The 17,918-nt window shown below is 42.2% G+C and overlaps 2 protein-coding genes across 3 annotated transcripts in view; both read left to right on the top strand.

Moving 5' to 3' along the window:
* The window catches only part of myo15b (myosin XVB), a 66,614-nt gene extending 55,559 nt beyond the window's left edge, over window positions 1-11,055 (top strand). The window contains exons 56-66 of the mRNA XM_088928333.1: window positions 452-528; window positions 903-1,033; window positions 1,396-1,490; window positions 2,564-2,641; window positions 3,156-3,252; window positions 4,294-4,442; window positions 5,160-5,284; window positions 5,982-6,109; window positions 7,839-7,972; window positions 8,210-8,347; window positions 9,325-11,055. Of these exons, the coding sequence (XP_088784459.1) occupies window positions 452-528; window positions 903-1,033; window positions 1,396-1,490; window positions 2,564-2,641; window positions 3,156-3,252; window positions 4,294-4,442; window positions 5,160-5,284; window positions 5,982-6,109; window positions 7,839-7,972; window positions 8,210-8,347; window positions 9,325-9,546 (1,374 nt within the window). The 3' untranslated portion in view covers window positions 9,547-11,055. The remainder of the gene's footprint in view (window positions 1-451; window positions 529-902; window positions 1,034-1,395; window positions 1,491-2,563; window positions 2,642-3,155; window positions 3,253-4,293; window positions 4,443-5,159; window positions 5,285-5,981; window positions 6,110-7,838; window positions 7,973-8,209; window positions 8,348-9,324) is intronic.
* A 1,160-nt stretch (window positions 11,056-12,215) lies between these two features.
* The window catches only part of tmem94 (transmembrane protein 94), a 55,790-nt gene continuing 50,087 nt past the window's right edge, over window positions 12,216-17,918 (top strand). The window contains exons 1-2 of one of the 2 annotated variants that reach the window (XM_088927084.1): window positions 12,216-12,322; window positions 14,649-14,908. In XM_088927084.1, the coding sequence (XP_088783210.1) occupies window positions 14,888-14,908 (21 nt within the window). In that variant the 5' untranslated portion in view covers window positions 12,216-12,322; window positions 14,649-14,887. The remainder of the gene's footprint in view (window positions 12,323-14,648; window positions 14,909-17,918) is intronic. The other variant, XM_088927082.1, reaches the window with a different exon arrangement.

Below are 17,918 nucleotides of genomic sequence, written 5' to 3'. Positions count from 1 at the left end.
TACTGACTTTAGAAGAAGGGTTAGGCTGCAGCTAAGGACAGGGCAGGGCAAGGCGTTTGCCAGAAGGCATAACGGGCTAACATCCATCTAATGGGTAGATGCATGAACTCCCTGGGAAAGCATGAACCACTGTCAAGGTACATTTTGGAATTTGTGATTTACAGGTGTGTTGAAGTTTTGATTTGATCTAGGCCATACTTTTCCTTTGTCCTCTAAATTGTGTATGCCAAACAAGGAACCATAGTGCAGGTGTTTTAAATGGCATTCATACGAGCTGATCAGTAGATGTAAAGATCTAACCAGGTAGTGACATTGGAGAACGTCACTAAGTGACCATTAGTTGTCTGCCACCAGTCCCATCCTCAACTCACTAAAATCGAGCATATTGCTGACTTGGTGCCTTAAACAGCCTGCAAGTTTCACAACATGCCTCCTAACTATGTGTGTGTAGCTCGGCAAGGAGAAAGAGAGTCTGAGGGATGAGATCTACTGTCAGATCATCAAGCAGACCACACTCAACCCTCACAAGTAAGTACCAACCCTTGGACACTTTGTGTTACTGTGCAGCACAGCAAGAACTGCTGACAATGCGGATTTGTTACTGTTAATGCACACACTCCTGGTGTGCGTCTGTACTCTGTAGTGGTACTCTCTGACAATGCAGAATTGTTACTGTGCTGTAATCAAGATCTTCGGTGACTGTGACAGTTCAGCGCAGTCAATTCTATGTGCACGCTAATGGTATTTATTGCACTCTTATGTGTGCACTGTAGTGTGTGTATTTGACTCAGTGTGTTTGTGTGAGGCACCCTTGTAGATCTTGGTACCTTTTTTGGGTATATTGACTCTGATGCTTTCCTAGCGCGTGAATGACGGTAGGCACAATTACTGTATATCTGCAGGGAGAGCTGTACCCGGGGTTGGCGGCTCCTGAACTTAGTGACGGGCTTCTTTCCCTGCTCGAGCACGCTGCGGCCATATGTCACCCGACATCTGCATGACATTGCCAGTGACCACGGACACAGTTTCCAAGGTAGCTTGACCAGAGTGGCGGCCATTTTCTACTGCTTCCAGAACTTTGTGCACTTGTTCTTTGTGATTTCTGACCAGAAAGATGATTCTAGGAAATGATTAGGTACCAACAACATAGTAAGCAGTGGCCCCAAATATTTACTGTTTCTTTATTAATTATTGAAAGATGCTAGAAAACTGACAAAGTACGTTGTGCTGGGAATAAGAATTGCAGCTATTACGTTTTCAATACTCAGGACACATTTACCTAAATCCACACAGCAACTATGCATAAGCATGAATTAATAAAAAGAAATACAACTGTAGTATTTTGTTTTATTGGATTTGACACTGGGCTTAGTATCTTCTCTCTTTGTGTTCCAGAAATGGCTCGCAACTGTGAGCAGAACCTTAGGCGCTCTCTCATCCACGGAGGTCGGAGATACGTTCCTTCCAATTTGGAGATGGAAGCCTTCCTGGTGAGAGGGGAGCTTGGAAAACTTGACAGAAATCATATATAGAATTTGTTTTCACTCAAGGATGCCGTGACAATGCCAAGTGTCCCACATAACCCCTGGAATTGAATGTGCCAAGATTGCAGCGGTTTCAGATCTTCCAAATGGGGCAGTACAAGGCATGACAGTGTGTCAATCAGAGAAGCATGGCACAGTGTAAGCGGAGATGGTGCTCAAGTCTTTTTCACATTGTGGTGACACAGAGGGGGCTGTGGTTGTGTCAAGCCATGCAATCCAACTTTATTTAATACAGGGTTGCTGGGGAGCCAGTACTTATCCCAGCAAGTCAAATTGACAATGTATTATTGATTTTGAAAGGAGAGGGTTCAAAATAAAAATAAAACATGGTGAGCCTAAGTTTATGAATTTGGCATTCGTGGCTGGCAGGTGGATGGATCTTTAAGTCTCAAAAAATGAGCACTGGACTTGGATTCAGACAGGACACTGGGTACATCAAACTTACAACAGAATGCCAATCTGAAAACAACTCTTGAAAATGAAGGAGGAACAGCAGCTCATTCACTTGTGTTTGTTGGCTCTTTTTATTTTATGAAAGAGTTTTTAAAAAAAGGCTTAATTGATTTTGTACAGCCCTTGATGTCTCAGCAGATCAAAGTCTGAATACTGAATGTCACAATGTAACAAACTAAGATATATGAAACTTTAAGCTTAGAAAATCAGTTAAACTACATACAAGTACATAAGAATATTTCATACTAGACTACACACAGAACACCAAAGTATTGGGAGTTGCATGGTAGGCTTGTTTAACAGATGTGTACATGATTGTGTGCTGTTAACAGGAGTTTTCATTAAGGTTTTAAGTTGTCATTTCTCATTTTGACATGCAATTTAATACAAATCTTTTGTTGGATTATAAAACAAATAGATCGCCTCCTGGCTGAGTTCTATATCAGCATCAACACCTCCTCTGAGTGTGAGTGAAACAGAGGTGTATTATGGGTTACAAAATATGAAGCTTCTTTGTAGCATAGAGTGAGATTCCAGCCGTCTGTACTGTCGCTTCTTCTCCACAGGCTGGAAAGACCTCCAGGAGGATTCCCATCTATCTGCCTGGGGGGGTGGAATACCCCTGCAAGATTCGCACTTTCACTGTGAGTGTCTACTCTGTCCCAGACTCACTCTCCCCGTCTCACTCTCTAGGCCCTTTCTGCCTATAAACTCATATTCACTCTGTTCCTTTTGTAGCTGAGATAGTTTCAGCACAGTGACACAATCGCCCTCCCTGCGCGTAGCAGGGACCTCAGCCGCCTGGGTTGTGGGAGGTCTCCTTTAGCTCACTCGGCTGGTTCCCGGGTTCGCGCCCAGGTGTTGTGGGACGAACCGACAGGGTGGAGCAGTGAGGGCACGAGCCCACGCGGAACTGCGACGGTCACACTTTCTCCTCTCCAGCCTCTATGCCATAATACTACAGTATTTCTCACTTCACAGTCTGATAGGATGTTTTTTCAGTGTACCTTGTAATCATCTCTGTTCTCTGTGTCTCTCCCAGCATTCTTCTATCACACTGTGCTCTTTGCCAGTCTCTCCCACGTGGTATGTTCTGCAGACATGGAAGCCGAAGGACACTGAGTGTGGCATGTGTTCTATGTATTTGTGTCCCGTTAGGTGGCTCTGGAGCTGATGATGGAGCTGTGTGCTGAGATGGGTGTGGAGCAGCTTTCTGAGGTGAAGGAATTCACCATCTACGCCAACAGCAACAAGGGTAAGATTCACAGTAGACCATTGGATGGGCACATGCCAACCTATCCCATTTTAAAGGCATAAAATGAGAATGTCTTGGGCAGAGCTGAAACAATCAGTGATTCAGAATAATTCACTAGATGTCTGAGAAATTAAATACCTTCAAAACAAGAAACGTTGGCAAAAGTTGTAGATGGAGCCACCTAAAAAAATGCTTGATGCCACCTGAAAACATAAAAGAAGAATAAAGAAAAAGAGGCTGAAATGCTGTTACATGTGGCTTGTGCCAATGTTTCCTTAAAAAAATCAGTTAAAAAACATGTAATAATTTGGTGAGAAATTCAAACAGCAGATGAACTGCGGAGGGGATACTTCCCCAGAATTGCTGATTTGAAAAAAAAAAAGAAAATCCATGGACTGAATCAAAATGTCTGACCATGTATGTGTCATTAACGATGAGTCATGAGATGTGAATGAGCTGTGTTTTACACATTTTGTAATATCTTAAGAACATTTGAAAGGTTTTTAATTTTACTGGATTTGTCTCCGACGATGGCAGTTACATAATCAAGGAGTACAATGACATTCTTCAGGGGTTATTACAAAATTCAGTTTGACTTGTAAAGCCCGCATAGTAACTCTTTGCAGTGACATGGCAACTAATTACACAAAAGCAGATACGCTGAACACAACTGTCAAAAAACATTTTGAACATAGCTGTTCTTGAAGATGTAGGACTGAAAGACAGGTTCGAATTTCAAGTTGTGTAAAACAGAGAACCTAAAGATTTATACTAAATATTGATGGGGCCAACCCAGTATTTTGAGGTCCCTTTTCACTAAATTTCTCTATTTTATGAAGCCATTTGGAAGCCACCCAAAGGCCCTGGAGAGAAGAGGACATTTTCTTCCAGAGTTGGAAGACTCTCTTTTACAACTCGTTACAATGACCACTGCTTTGCACTCTAAGAATCAAAGTAACTAGGTTATCACTAAAGCTTTGACACACTGACTAACCTCTGCTACTTACCCATTTCTGCTTGTTTGTTTGTTCTCCTCTCCAGGGAAGGTGATGCGGCCCATCCGCCCCGACGAGTACCTGCTTGACTTCCTGCTGGACGATGGCTCCATCACTCTGTGGTTCCACAGGGTCATCTGGAGAGAGCCCCTGCACTTTGACAATGAGTTTTATGTTGATATCCACTATAGACAGGTACCTTATTGTGGCCCAGAGGTTATATGCAGTGCTTTTAGAGTTCTTTGTTTTCTGTGTACAGTATGTTCAAACTGCCATTTTTTCTTTCAAGATCCAATGGGTACAAATTCAAAATTAAATAATACCAGCATTTCACTTTCAATGTGTTTTTATTTCCTATGCTATTTTACTGGTGGCACAGTGGTGCAGGGGTTAGAATTGCTGCATTACAGCACCCGGGCCCTGGGTTCAATTCCACGGCTGCTGTCTGCATGTGGTTTATATGCTCTTGCCATGTTCTCGTGGGTTTTTGGTTTCCTCCCACAGTCCAAAGACATACTGGAAGGTTAATGGGCTTCTGGGAAATTGGCCCTGGTGTGAGTCTGGTGTAATGTGCCTTGCACCAGTTTCTTGCTGGGATAAGCTCCAGATCTCCTGTGACCCTCTGTTGGTTGAAGCGGTTAGAAAATGTATGGATGCATGTTATTTTAGGTCCCAGGCTGCATTTCTGAAATACAGACACATTTGTGAAATGTCAGTTTTGACCTGCCATGTCACTGAATGTGGAGCCTATGATTTTACACTTACTGACGACGAAGGCTTGTGACATTAGGCATGCCCCTGACATCTGAGCTCAGCTGCTTGATGGTGGCTCTCAGGACAAACACATGTGCATCTCATAGTGAAAGGAAGCTAATGGGCAGTGTGCTGATTCTCTCTCCTCTCCCCTCTCAGGTCCTCAGTGATTACCTGGAAGGCAAGCTCCTGCTCCCCAGTCATAAATCATCGCCTGACCACCAGGTGGTGGCACTGGCAGCCCTGCAGCATTGTGCCAATGGGATGGGTGCAGAGCCTTCACAGTAAGTGTCCACACCAGCATGAAGAGACTGTTGTTCCTCTTGCCAGTGCCGAAACCTGCATCTGTTGGTGCCAGCAAATGCTAATTGGGAGTTGCATAACATCTGGTTGAAACAGTGATTCCTTATAAAGCACGGGGCATGTTTTTATTTGCTGATCTCCAGTATGAAATACTGACTTTATTTTCTGGTATCAAAACAAGAGCTGGCTGATCTCCAGCTTTTATTAGTGTGAGGACAGTGGATTCGTGAACCACATGCTGAATGTGAATTATCTTGAATTTCTCTATATCAGTTTTAGTCAGTTTTGAAAAACTCTTCAGCTCCGACATTGTTTTGTCATGGAATGAAAACTAAAATGTGAAAGAAATTGTGCTTGGATCAAATGTTCTTATTTTGTTTTGTCAAGATTGCCATCATGATGATGGTAAGATTTAGCAATACAAAGAAAACCACAGCCATGACCAGATCTCATGCACAGGCCTGAAGTCAGGCAGGAGATGTTTCCCCTACTGCTTATGTTCTCTCCCATTGTGTGAAACCACCAAGCCTGAGACACAAGAAAGCAGCTTCCAGGTCCACAAACTTGTTCCCCAAATTGCTGCACAATGCAGAGGACATAGATTTGGAATGTCTTTGTGGGCACACATCTTCACCCTGCCCATCAATGTTTAGAGCTGCTCTGTGTTCTTCTGTCTAGACATGATTTGAAGGGATACCTGCCTGTGGGGTTCAATGTGAACACCCAACAGCTTCAATCCGCTTTGCTCAGCCAGTTGGCCTCCTTGCGTACACTCAGCTCCACTGATGCCAAGATCCGCTTCCTTGGTGAGTACTGCATGTCCATACTGAAAGCGTTGACTTCTGCTGTAGTCCCGCTGATCAACCAATGTCAATTCCAGGTTTTGCTTATACTCTACATATACCCAGGTGGAGTAAGGATGCGAGAGGAGAAAGAACAGCAGTGTGGCCTACCTGCGGCAGGAATGCTGTAACAGGTTCTTTAAATAGGAATCAGGGAAACAGACAAACATACACACATGTTAAAAAAATGTTTCTTTATTTGCAGTAGGAGGAAAATAACACAAACCAAAACCCTAAACTCCTCCTTGAGTTTCCAACTGCACATCTTCTTATAGACTATATAAATGGCAAAGCAGCTGAGCTGCAAAAATGCATAAGTCTCTCACTGAGACTACATTTTCTTTCAGAACTCTTTTCCAAAACTCAGGGTAGGGGTGTAACCCTGACCTCCTGTCCAAATTTCCCATTGGCCTTTACCAATCAGAGTCTCCTAATAATTTTCATCTGTGAATTGGCTTCCTCACTCTGTTCTCCTCCTCACTGATAGCTGGTGTTTGGTGAGTGTACTGGTGGGGCTGCACATTGGTGGTGTTGGAGTCCCCATAACCTGTAAAGCACTTTTAGTGGAGTGTCCAAATCACTTTAGAAGTGAAAGGAATTATTATTATTAAAACTCACATGTCCACTGATCCATCTATCAGTCGGTCACTTGTGCACTTAATTCTTCCTTCTATTGGTACAACACACTCTTGTGGATTTGTCTCTGTTATCAGACAGCAAATGTGAAACAATGGGAGCCTCCACTTATTGGGCTTTAAATCATCGTCCAGTCATTCCCCCCGCAGCTTTCTGGGTAATGTAGTTCAAACAAGAGCTGGCATCTTGTTTGAACCTGATGTTCTATCACTGATGCAAAGAAATATTGAGATAAGTGTGAGAATGTCCATGAGTGCCCCAGCCAGAGCCCACACTTGAATTCCACTGAGAAACTGTGGAAGGACTTGAAGACAATGGTTAACTGATGCTCCCTATCCAACTTGACCGAGCTTGAGAAAATTTGCTAGGATGAATGGGCAAAAGTTTCCAAATCCACGTGTGCAAAAATGATACAGACATCCCCAAGAAGTCTCAAGGCTATAACTGTTGCAAAAGGTGCTTCTATGGAGTAGTGACTCAGGAGGATGAATACTTCAGTTAACAAGTTACTCCCGTTATTTTTCATTTTTCATTTCTTTTCTACAATAAAAAATCTTTTTTCACTTTAAATTGTTGTGTATGATGTATGAGTAAGGACAAAGGGAAACATAATTTAAGTGTGTTAAACAATCTAGGTAACAAGCTTTGGAAACTTTAAAATGTAAGTATTTTATTAAATACTATATGTATTACTATATGTATATTTGTGGAACATATAATGAATTTTGGGATATATGAATATTAATTAGCACTGACTTTTTAATAGCATTTGAAAGCTTAACCACCAGAAAATCTTCCAGCTTTACAAATATTCACCAGAAATAAGCAGCCATGAACTCTGCTCTTTCACTAATTTCAAGTCTTATTTAAGAAAGTGAAACAGGATTCATATGGATCTTATGGATCTGAGGAAACACCCTTCAAGTGTTCTGGGTTATGATATTTTTAAGAGTGAAAAATATAACCTTGAAGGATGTTTCTTATAAGAGATACTTGAGCTGTGGTGTGAGTTCTCTGTTTCATTTCCCTGACCTCATGCTCATTTTCTCTGTCACAGAGTCCGTCAGCTCCCTGCCTCTCTTCGGCTCCAACATCTTCCTTGCGAGCAAAGTCAGTCACCGCCACTGTCCCTCACCCTGCATTGTGGCTGTCAACCAGGAGGGCATTCTTCTTGCTGACCCTAACTCCCAGGTACCAGCAGAAAGAACCATCTCTCTCGCACTACCGATGACAGAAGTCTCAGTCTCACACCCACTCACTGCCCCACTCACATGCTGACCTTGCACTCACTCAGGCCCAGCCTGTAACACTCACACACTGACCTCAGCCCTTGATCCAAATTGTTATTTGTTAAAAATGTAGCTCGGTCCTAATTTTCACGATCTTCTCGACTGGGATTGAAAAGCCTTTATGACTCAATCCCTGCAGGAGACGCTACTGGTGATCCCCCTGCCTGAGGTACAGTCACTAAGGTCCCTGCGCCCTAGGAGGGATGAGAAGCTGCCAGGGGTTGAGATCAACTATGGGCTCAGAGCACCCAAAAAGATGACATGCCACCTCAAAGAGGTAAAGAAGTCAGATGGTCGAAGATCAATAATGCCAATCATTTTACTTGTGTAAATTCTAAGAGGATTTGTCAATATACTGTAGGTCTCATTTTCATTTTGTTAGAACATAAGAAAGGTTACAAACAAGAAGAGGCCATTTTTTAAACACACATAAGAATTGGAAATGGTTTAAGAAATTAGGGAGAACCCACTTATTCCCCAAATCCTGGTTATGTTATGGAAAATATCTGAATGTCCTGCCTTAACCCAGCTGAGATACTGTAAATAGACTGTTCCAAGTTGTGATGTTGCGCATGATCAAATCACACTAAATTAATTATAATATTGTTTTGAGTAGCTAGACAGATGGGCTATAGTGTGCTTGACCATTCTATAAATCTAAATGTATGCTGAAACAGTAAAAGGTGCACACACCTTCAGGACATATTCAACATATTTCAACAAACAAGGGTCTGGAACCTTATACTCACAAACTATTTTCTGACCCTTTAGCAGCAGTTTTGGTTGTGCTTAGGTAAAAACACCTCTGTCCGAAGACTCTGGTGAAGATTCCTTAAAGAATCAAATACTAACAGCTATATCTGAATAGAAAATGAGAATGACTGTTTAATGCTGTGATTTATGAAGGGTTGGTTACCCATTAGTAATTGAATTCATTTTTAAAATTAAAAGTAGTTTTAAAACTTTTTTAAATTCGTCTTCCTTTTACCTAAGCCTAACTTTTAAGTTTTAAAATTACTATTCTGTAGGATACATTATGGTCCAAGTTAAGATATTTGCTAACAGTAGATTTTCAACATAAAAACGCATTATTGTTTATGTAGCTTGCACATAACCCACACCAGGCTGATTCTGAGCAATGCTTCAAAAGCACCTGAGTGTTATTTGTGCATTGTGGCGACTGCAGTGAAAGCAGCAGTGAATGGAGTGCCAGTCTAACCATTGATTTGTGCTTGTGCTGTGTCATGTTCTCAGGCCAAGGAGCTGTGCCACGTCATCGCCATCATCATGGAGGAGCTGGTGTGCCACCCCAGCGGCAGCTCCACCGCCGGCACGGCTTCTGGCCCCCCCAGCTTGGCAGACACCCACCGTGAGCCCGTGGCCTCCGTAGCCTCCCGCCAGCCCCCATCGCGAATCCCCAGCCCACCCCACAGTCTGCCTGACACCCGGGAAGCTGCCATGTACTCGATGTATTGAATGTCAGGCCCTGACACTGCACTCAGGCTTCTGTTCTGTTCCACACAGCCCACTACACAGTATGTTAATACAGAGTACAGAGTTCCCACCCTGGGCATGAGGGACCTCTGTCTCTTCTGGTTTTTCTCCAGCCCAGATCTTAATTAAAGGCTAATTGATTTCAGCTTTTTGTTTCATGCACATTGTTAAATTTGCTTTTAGCTCTTAATTGGGATTTGCAATGGTATTAACTCTGAACCAATTCCTGAGTTTGGGGACTCCCTTTATTCAGCTGTGTTGAAATGTAATCGATTCCTCTCCAGAAGGAAAACAACAGCATATTGTGAGAGTTTTTGATAATTTGTCAACCCCGCTTGTATCTTTTCATCACAAATTGAGAGCCTTAAACTGCAGTGTGCTGAAGGTGTTGGAAACAGTACTCTTGACACAGAATGTTCTCGAAAGTCAGGACTGAATGCAGAAACATTTTAACCAAACTTGTGTAACAAGTAAATCGATTAAATCTTCAGTTAGCCTCCTGGATTTAAAGCTCAGCTTCACCAAAAACCAGCAGAGACACTGACTGTCCAGTACCACTGTCGTTCTGTATACCCTTTCCTTTTTTAGTGCAGTAAGTGTTACAAATTAAAAATGTTAAATCTGTACTGGCTGTAGCCCCATTGAACATATGTGCTGCTCTGCTCAAAGTGTATAAGAATCATGAATACTTTATATATAATTGTGTTGGCACCATAACAGCACAGACACTTCATTGGTAGAAAGGATTTACTCTTGGAGAAATAGAAAACCAGAGACAAAACACCATTTTTAGTACCATGAGTCCATCCTGGGAGGAGATTGACCTGCTGCTCAGGTGTATTGCCCACATACCATGTGAACGATGCTCACCCCCCAGTGCCTTAACAGACCATGAGTAGACCCACACTTTGACCTTTGATAAGGTCTGTAGTATGCTCACCCCCCACACCCACCTGAGGAGAAAATCCCTGCTAATTACCTCCCAGAAGTGTATTTGTGCAGTTAAAGTGGCATAGGGAAATCTCACATTGTCCTAATGAAGATCTGCATAAAGTGCTCCTCCTGTTCTAAAGGGCTTAGCAGGTTTGTTAGCAGAGTGCCCTAGATGATAATGATGCTGTCAACTATTTCTATTGAGAAATGGGACCAATGTCACTCAAGCCCAAGAATCTGATCTGAGGCCTGTGAGAGAACTATGCCTGAATTAAAGTGATTTATACAGGTCTCTCTGGGGAAAAAAAGGGGTGTTTGGACATTTTTCCCTGAAAGGGTCTTCTAGACAGCTGTCTGATGTTGACTTCTCTCCTCCTTTTCACTCAAAAAGCACCTGTAAGTATAAAAATATATTTTTATTCTAATTTCTTGGGCTGTTTTAACACTGATATTTGTGATAAAGAATACCATGCCACTTGATTCTGTCTTAATGTCTAGTGTGCAAACTTATATTTATCCTATTTTCATATTATATTTAAATTAATAAAGATGAATATGATACCTTGTGGTTTTCTTTATTTTTTAAGTATGTATGATTAACACTCTTTAAACATGCTGTGAGATCTTATTAAATGTTATTGTGCTCAAAGTGTAGCAAATCATTCACATAAGCTCCATGCATGCCTTCATCCATTTTCTGATCAATTTATCCAATACAGAGTCCTGGGGGAGCTGGAGTCTGTGCCTGCAAACAAGGCGGAATACAGCCTGGATGGGATGCCAGTCCCCTTATCTGTCTAAAGGAATTCCAGTAAAACAGCAATAGAGGACAAGTTCTTCATTTACCTCTCCCTGAAGCACAAAACTTGAAAAAAAATGTATAGGCTTCTTTCTCTAAAGACTTCCCTTGAGCCAATACTGTTTCTAATTATACTCTTGTCAAGATTTATTAAACAAACAGGCAATGTGCATTCTTCCCTGCATAATGGGAACAATGAGATTTAAACTTTAATCTATCATGAAGGAAGTTATAATGTAATCTCCATGTTCCGGTGTTCCAGAGACTGGTTGGTCGAAATTCAAAAATCTGCATAGCAGTGAGTATAACGGAGTTACAGGGCCACGTAGGTCGCCTTGCTCCCCAAGGTCATTGTTAAAAATAGATCATTTGCAGGAAATACAGTATCCAGCAGTGCAGCTTTCCATTGTGACTGACTGAATAGTTAGAAGTTGACAGGGAGGGAAAAAAGCATTTTGGATTGTGAATTCCCTGACAAAAAGACAAATTACCATGATATTTAATATAGAAAATGTGTTCACTTTAATTTTTCTACTTTACGTAAACATCAAGTTAAACATCATACTTAAACATTTTTGCTTCAGGGCAAAAAAGTCTTCGAAACAATTAAAAAAAAAAGATTTTCGGCCCATTGAATGTGCAGGTATGTCTTGCTTAAGAGGTAGAGTAAGAGCAGTCCCAGATCAGCAATATACCCCTCCTTCTCAATGTCTTTGTCTACAATTACAATATTATTAAGTACACTCGCTGTGCACGAACTCGGACTGTCGACACTCGCCCGCCCTCTCTGGTAGGTAGCGGAAGTAAAACCGATGCAGACTCCACTGTGACCAATCATGCCTTAGAATACTGACCCATCAGCCAATCAGATGCTCAAGATGAATCCATCTGCCTTTGCGTTTCCTCATTCCCTGACATTTGCCAGTTTCCAATATGGTAGTCGCCGGAGTGTACCGAGTGGTCTTTAAAGGAATTAATTAGTCCTGAGAGCTATAAATGTCAAATAGACGTCAACGTGCATGCTGGGTAAGTAGCAGCAAAAGACTGTAAATGCACAGCATTCGTCAAAAGGCAGACTGATTCCTAAAGTGTAATTTGTGGCTCAGTATATTTTGTTCTGAGGTCTATTAGGTTCACCTGTCCAATGGCTCACAGCTGGGTTTATTTTTTTCAGTTAATATCATCTGGGCACAGACGTTAGTATCGTTTGTGCACAGTTGTTAATTAATAGGAAACAGATTTTTACAATAGCAGTAAAATAAATTGGTTTGGGCTGACTAGGCATATATGCCTGTGGAAGCAGAACTTTGCAATCCCTCCGGTTACTATGCTGTAAATATCGCGGCTGTCTACAGCTGTGCCACAGTATTGCAGCTCAGAATACGAATACTCTCCTCGGATACAGTTACCCCGTGTACACACAAAATAACATGTTTACATCTTAGCTGCTGCTTGTTTTTCAGGGACTTCGCATTTTAAGTCGCCGTGAAAGCGATGAAAGCGTGAAAGCGATCCCTCGGGGCACTGCCTGTTACTAGTGAAGCACACAGCATTGCTTTGTGTTTATTATGGATATATCATACCATAGCTGTCTGTGGTTGAGGTTGTATATAGTTTCTCGTATTTTGTGTTGTGGATATGTCATTTACCTGCTCTCTGACCGCTGGGATGTGGTAGCCTACACCAGCGGTGTTTATGTAACGATGAGGAGAGTAGGAAAACAGGCGTGGCTGCAAAGAGTCGTCGTCTTCTGTCCATTGTACAAGTTGATCCAGTGCCGGAGAGCCAGAGTCTTTGAAGTTCCAGCTCAGCTACCTTAGCTTAACTACCTCTACAGATGTTGTCATGTGTTATATGGACCAATTTAACACCTTCAGGTTCTGACGGGTAGAAGAAAAAGAAAAGCTAGGCATCCCGGCTCTCCAGGAGCAGGATTGGACATGTTGCTGTTTTTCTTAGCTGTTAGCACAGTGGAAATGCAGAACATACGAAATTAAAAGAAAACTCATTTATACCCCCTCACCTTTCTTTTAACTTTTTCTAAGCAGAATATGAATAGAATATATGGATCGTTAGGGAAAGGCATTTTTCTTCGTCGTTCAGCCGGGAAACGCGGCTCGTACAGTAGGTGCTCGCTTGCACCGTCGATTGGAACTTCAATGCTGCATTTGTGCTTTCCCTGTTTTGCGCCGGTGTTACTGTTGAAAATCAGTATCCCCCTTCAAAATGCGCATGTGTTGAGGTACAGAGCTGGTTACGACGTCGGACGTCTGGTTCAGGACAGACAAACATTTAAGCATCTCAATATCTATCATGTTATAGCAACATACGAGACATTGATTTTTTTTAAATGTGTGTGGAGAAAAGGTTTTCTTATAAAAATGCCACTGAATGTGTCAGCTGATGTCCCGTTTCTAGAAATAAAAATACATATTCTGATTTCATCGCATTTCATACAATGAAAAAACAAATTGTAGGCTAACTCGCTAGGCTTTTCTGTTAAACGTGAATGAACAATCAGAGATGAGTTATTTCCCCTTTATTTATGAGGTTTACTGTGCTTTGCCATACAACTTAAGATTAAGGGATAACACATCTCGTTACATTTTCCCTGAAAATAAATGAGCAGTTAATATGAAGTGTGAACCACTGTGGCAGCAAGCGTGACTTCCCTGAAAGCTGAGCTGTAATTTCGCTTCAGCTGGAACGGTTGACCGCTCGCTCCCACGCAATAGGTTTTTAATGTTTTGCTGCATCGCAGACTTACACATCTCATGAACGAGAATCATGAACATCGAATCGAATTGCTTGCACTCAAGTGCCAGAAGTTGCACCCAAAATACTAATTAAAAAAAAGATAGAGCTAGCCAGTGTTCATCACTGCTACAGTGCTATAATGGGCTGAATTTCCAGACCGTTTTCTCTCATAGGCCAAAAAAAACATACTGGTACGTACAGTAGGTTAATTGGCCTAGGTGTGAGTATGTGCATATCGGCCCTATGATGGACTGGCGTCACGTCCAGGGTGTGCCCCGTCTTACTCCTGTTGCTGGCTCGGATAGGCTCCAGCTCTCCCGCGACGGTGAATTAGAAGAAGTGGTTAGAAAATAGCTGCAGGATGGATTTCCCATGCGAAAATACTCCTTTTTTCAATGAAAAAATTGCACTGATTTACAAAGTTCTGGGAGTGTGTTACATGGAAAGATGGGGGCATGGCGATCTCTGGCTCGGTGACCTTCGCTGCGGGGGCAGGCTCCACTCGTGTTGGCCTTTACCGAATGCCTCCGGTAGCAGCTCAGCAGATAGAGCTGACCTGAGTCTCCTGGTTCCCCCCCACCCCGTGTGCTTTCAGAGGTCTGCGTCAACCCTGACATGAAGACAGCCGCCCTGGTGTCCCGGCGCTGCGCGTAGCGACTCGGCGTGGTGGTCTCCGCGGGACAAGGACAGCCGCACTCCGTCCTGGCTCACAGACTCCGGCGCCTGCTGTCGGAGAGCCCCTGCCTGCCGGGATCGGAGGCTGGAGGAGCAGCCGTGCACATCGGAGACCGGAACGCAGCGGGCGGCAGAGCATGCTGACGTCACACTGCCGCCATGGAACTGGATAAGAGACAGGTGAGGCCATGCAGGATGGACATATCACTGTTTCGGAGAATTTGTCTCTGCAACTCAGGTTACTTTTTCACTCTTTTGCTTAAACTCTTTCCCAGTTAACGTTTTGTTTTGCTTATGTTGGGATGTTGTTTTATAATTCGTGCTGACAATTCAAAGACTTGAGTGCAGTGAACTGAGCGACTTGCTGTTCATTTTCAGACATGCATGCAGTCTTTGTATACTCCTCATAGTTCCTGTAGAAGTTACGGTTGTAGTTTGAAGATGGTGACGGGTTACCCTGTAAACAGAAATTACAAGATCAGTTCTTGGATGCCGATATATATTGATGTTGCTGTGAAGACTGATTTACTTGCTAAGTGAGTTGACCATCATTATCTTTTTCTGTGTTCAACTTCTTAGAAGAATCTCCTGTACTATTGCAGCATTCTCATCCATAGAACCTTGTTTGAAATTGGATAGTCGTCAATGACATAATGCAGTTGCGTTGGCCGTTGCAACTATGCTTACCAGTGGATAAACACGTTAGTGTTTTCCTTAAGTGGCTGCTCCTGGCTGCCTAATGTGTATAACTAAATGGCATAAGCCGTATTCAGGAGCGCACTATAGAGAAAGGTATTTCTCCATATGGAGTGTGTTTCATTATATTGACTTGGAACATATTTGTGCTAAATACTATTTGACAAGGTTAGATCATCAGTTTGCCCTCTACATCGTTTTTGTTATGTGGGGCACTCAACGCCATCAGTGGCTGCCGAACTGGTGTCATACTGTAAATACTTAAGTCAAATTAAATCAGTAATTGATTGAATTAAGTCACAAGTTGGACACAATTAAATTCTAAAGACTTGGTGGCTCTAAGATAGGGTGGTCAATAGGTTAATTAGTAGGTTAATGCGCCTCCGACTACTTAATATTGTCTTAGAAATCAAAGACCGATTTTTGAAGTTTTTCCAAATTGAGTGTTTTATATATTAGTCGGTTTCTTCAGTGATTCTTTTCAGATGCATGTGCGTGAGATTTGGAGTGATCTTGAAACCTGCTATTTGAATTACTGCATGCTTGTTATTTTGCCTGCTGACTCACCTGCTAGCATTGCTTGTTTAAACTCAAAAAGTTTTGAAAAGTCAAAAGAAGTAAAATAAGTGTGTTAAATTTTGATTGTTGCTCAGAAATAAGTATGTTCAGCTATTCTGCTGGGTGTTAGCTCTTTGTGCAACAGTAAAGTCCTTCCCTGTGTGCTCCTTTGCCATGTAGCCCAGTAAAATGTGTTGTTAAAGTAGGAGTCTTGGGTACCTGGAAGCCAATATTTAGAGCATTAGAGGTATGGAAAAGGAGTAATCTTTCTGAACAGGATCAGCAGTTAACCTTTTAACTCGGTTCTTAAGCATCTGACAGTTTAATAAGACTCTGGAAACCTCCTGTATTGTTGAGTTGAGCTTACTAGATAAGGGACTGCCCTACCATGCCTGGCATGATAAACATTAAAACTCTTAACATATACACAGATTCGGAAAACACATGGCAGGTGCTAAACTTTGTACGTTGAAACTTTTTTGAAGCGCTGGCAGGTGAGGCTCAAGACGTGCTAAATTCACTTACTGCTTTAAAAGGCAGGTGGTCTTTGGTTTTTCTGCTGAGGAAATGCCACTAATGGAATGAGTAGCAACACAAGAGGTTCCTTGACCTTGCTGCTCATCTGGTGAAAGTGTCTCGAAGCTGGTGACAGTTTGAGGCTTCCCGCACAGTGTGAGAGTGGGATTGCTGCCTTGTGGGATCGACATGCCAAGATGGTTGAAATGATCAGGCTCTCAGATCTGTGTGGAGATGAAGTAGAACAGAAGTTCACATTAGGTCATCAAAGCATTTACCACAGTTCCAGAGGTCAGTTTTTTTTTGTTCCTGTCTTAAAAACAATATATTTTATTGCAAAATGTTTTTTTAGTCCTTTCAACCTGAAAAGAGTATAGGCCTGTTTCAGAACTACACTTTATTGTTGATTCCTTTCAATTGAAACATCCCATTGTGCCATTTGATTGCCCATTTTTTGTGCCAGATTGCCCATTATTGATTAATTATTTTCCTTAAGACTACTCTATGGCTTATTTAACTCATTTTCTGTAAACTAAGGGGAAGTGATTTAAGACTCAAGAAGACTGTTTTCTCTATAGACAGGGATGTCTGCAACTTGAACTCAGCCGTGTCGTATCGAAGGTTGCATAAGATCCTCGGATCAGTTGCTTACCCGCAGCCCAGTGAGCACGATCGGCTGAATGGGGTCCTTTTTCTTATGTTCCTGTACTTTCTTGTCTTCTTACAAAAGTGCCTCAGAGCGAACTGAATGTAACTGATTCATGGTAACCTCACAAAAGAAAACAGTTTGAGTGGCACACAAGCATCCTGGCCTGTTGCTTACACTAGGATTGCAGCACTTTATAACTATGGCCGACAGTGACCTTGCATGTTTCAGCGTATATAATATCTCAGCACTGAGCCTCAGCGGAAAGTGTGGAGAAGCAGTATATGTGCTGTTATTTCCATCCATTTCTTAAACTTGATTTGTTTCTGGTTTTCTCAGCAAGCTAGTGTGGATAGGAAGTAACAAAGTGTTTCCGGTTTCTTCCAACTGACCATCCATGGGCCCTGACCTTAACTTTTTAAATTAATTTTGCAGTGATTCAGACAAAGAGCAAAGCATTTTTCATTTGCTTGGCACCTCTGTTCACATTCCTCATCGGGTGTCGCGATTTTTTTCCCCCAAGTATTTGCAGGACATTTGGGAACAACTTTCCAGAAGTTTTCACATGGGAGGAAATAACGGTCATGTCCCTGGATACATATCAGCCCTGTTCCAAACAGTTGTCAAAACATATAAAATGTCTGTCCTGGGCTGTGTTTACAAAGCAGAGCAGTATTTTTTTTCTCAGCTGTCTGGAAGCGCTCTGCCTTCAGAACTTTGGGAAGATCCAACATCAACTTGTAGCACTGCAGCAGAGCCCCCTGATTCTCCATC

The sequence above is a fragment of the Atractosteus spatula genome, chromosome 11 (genome assembly GCF_055471065.1).
Source record: "Atractosteus spatula isolate fAtrSpa1 chromosome 11, fAtrSpa1.hap1, whole genome shotgun sequence".
Classification (NCBI taxonomy): Eukaryota; Metazoa; Chordata; class Actinopteri; order Semionotiformes; family Lepisosteidae; genus Atractosteus; species Atractosteus spatula.
The sequence above is the reverse complement of the archived record's forward strand: the minus strand, read 5'-3'. Positions and strand labels throughout refer to the sequence as shown.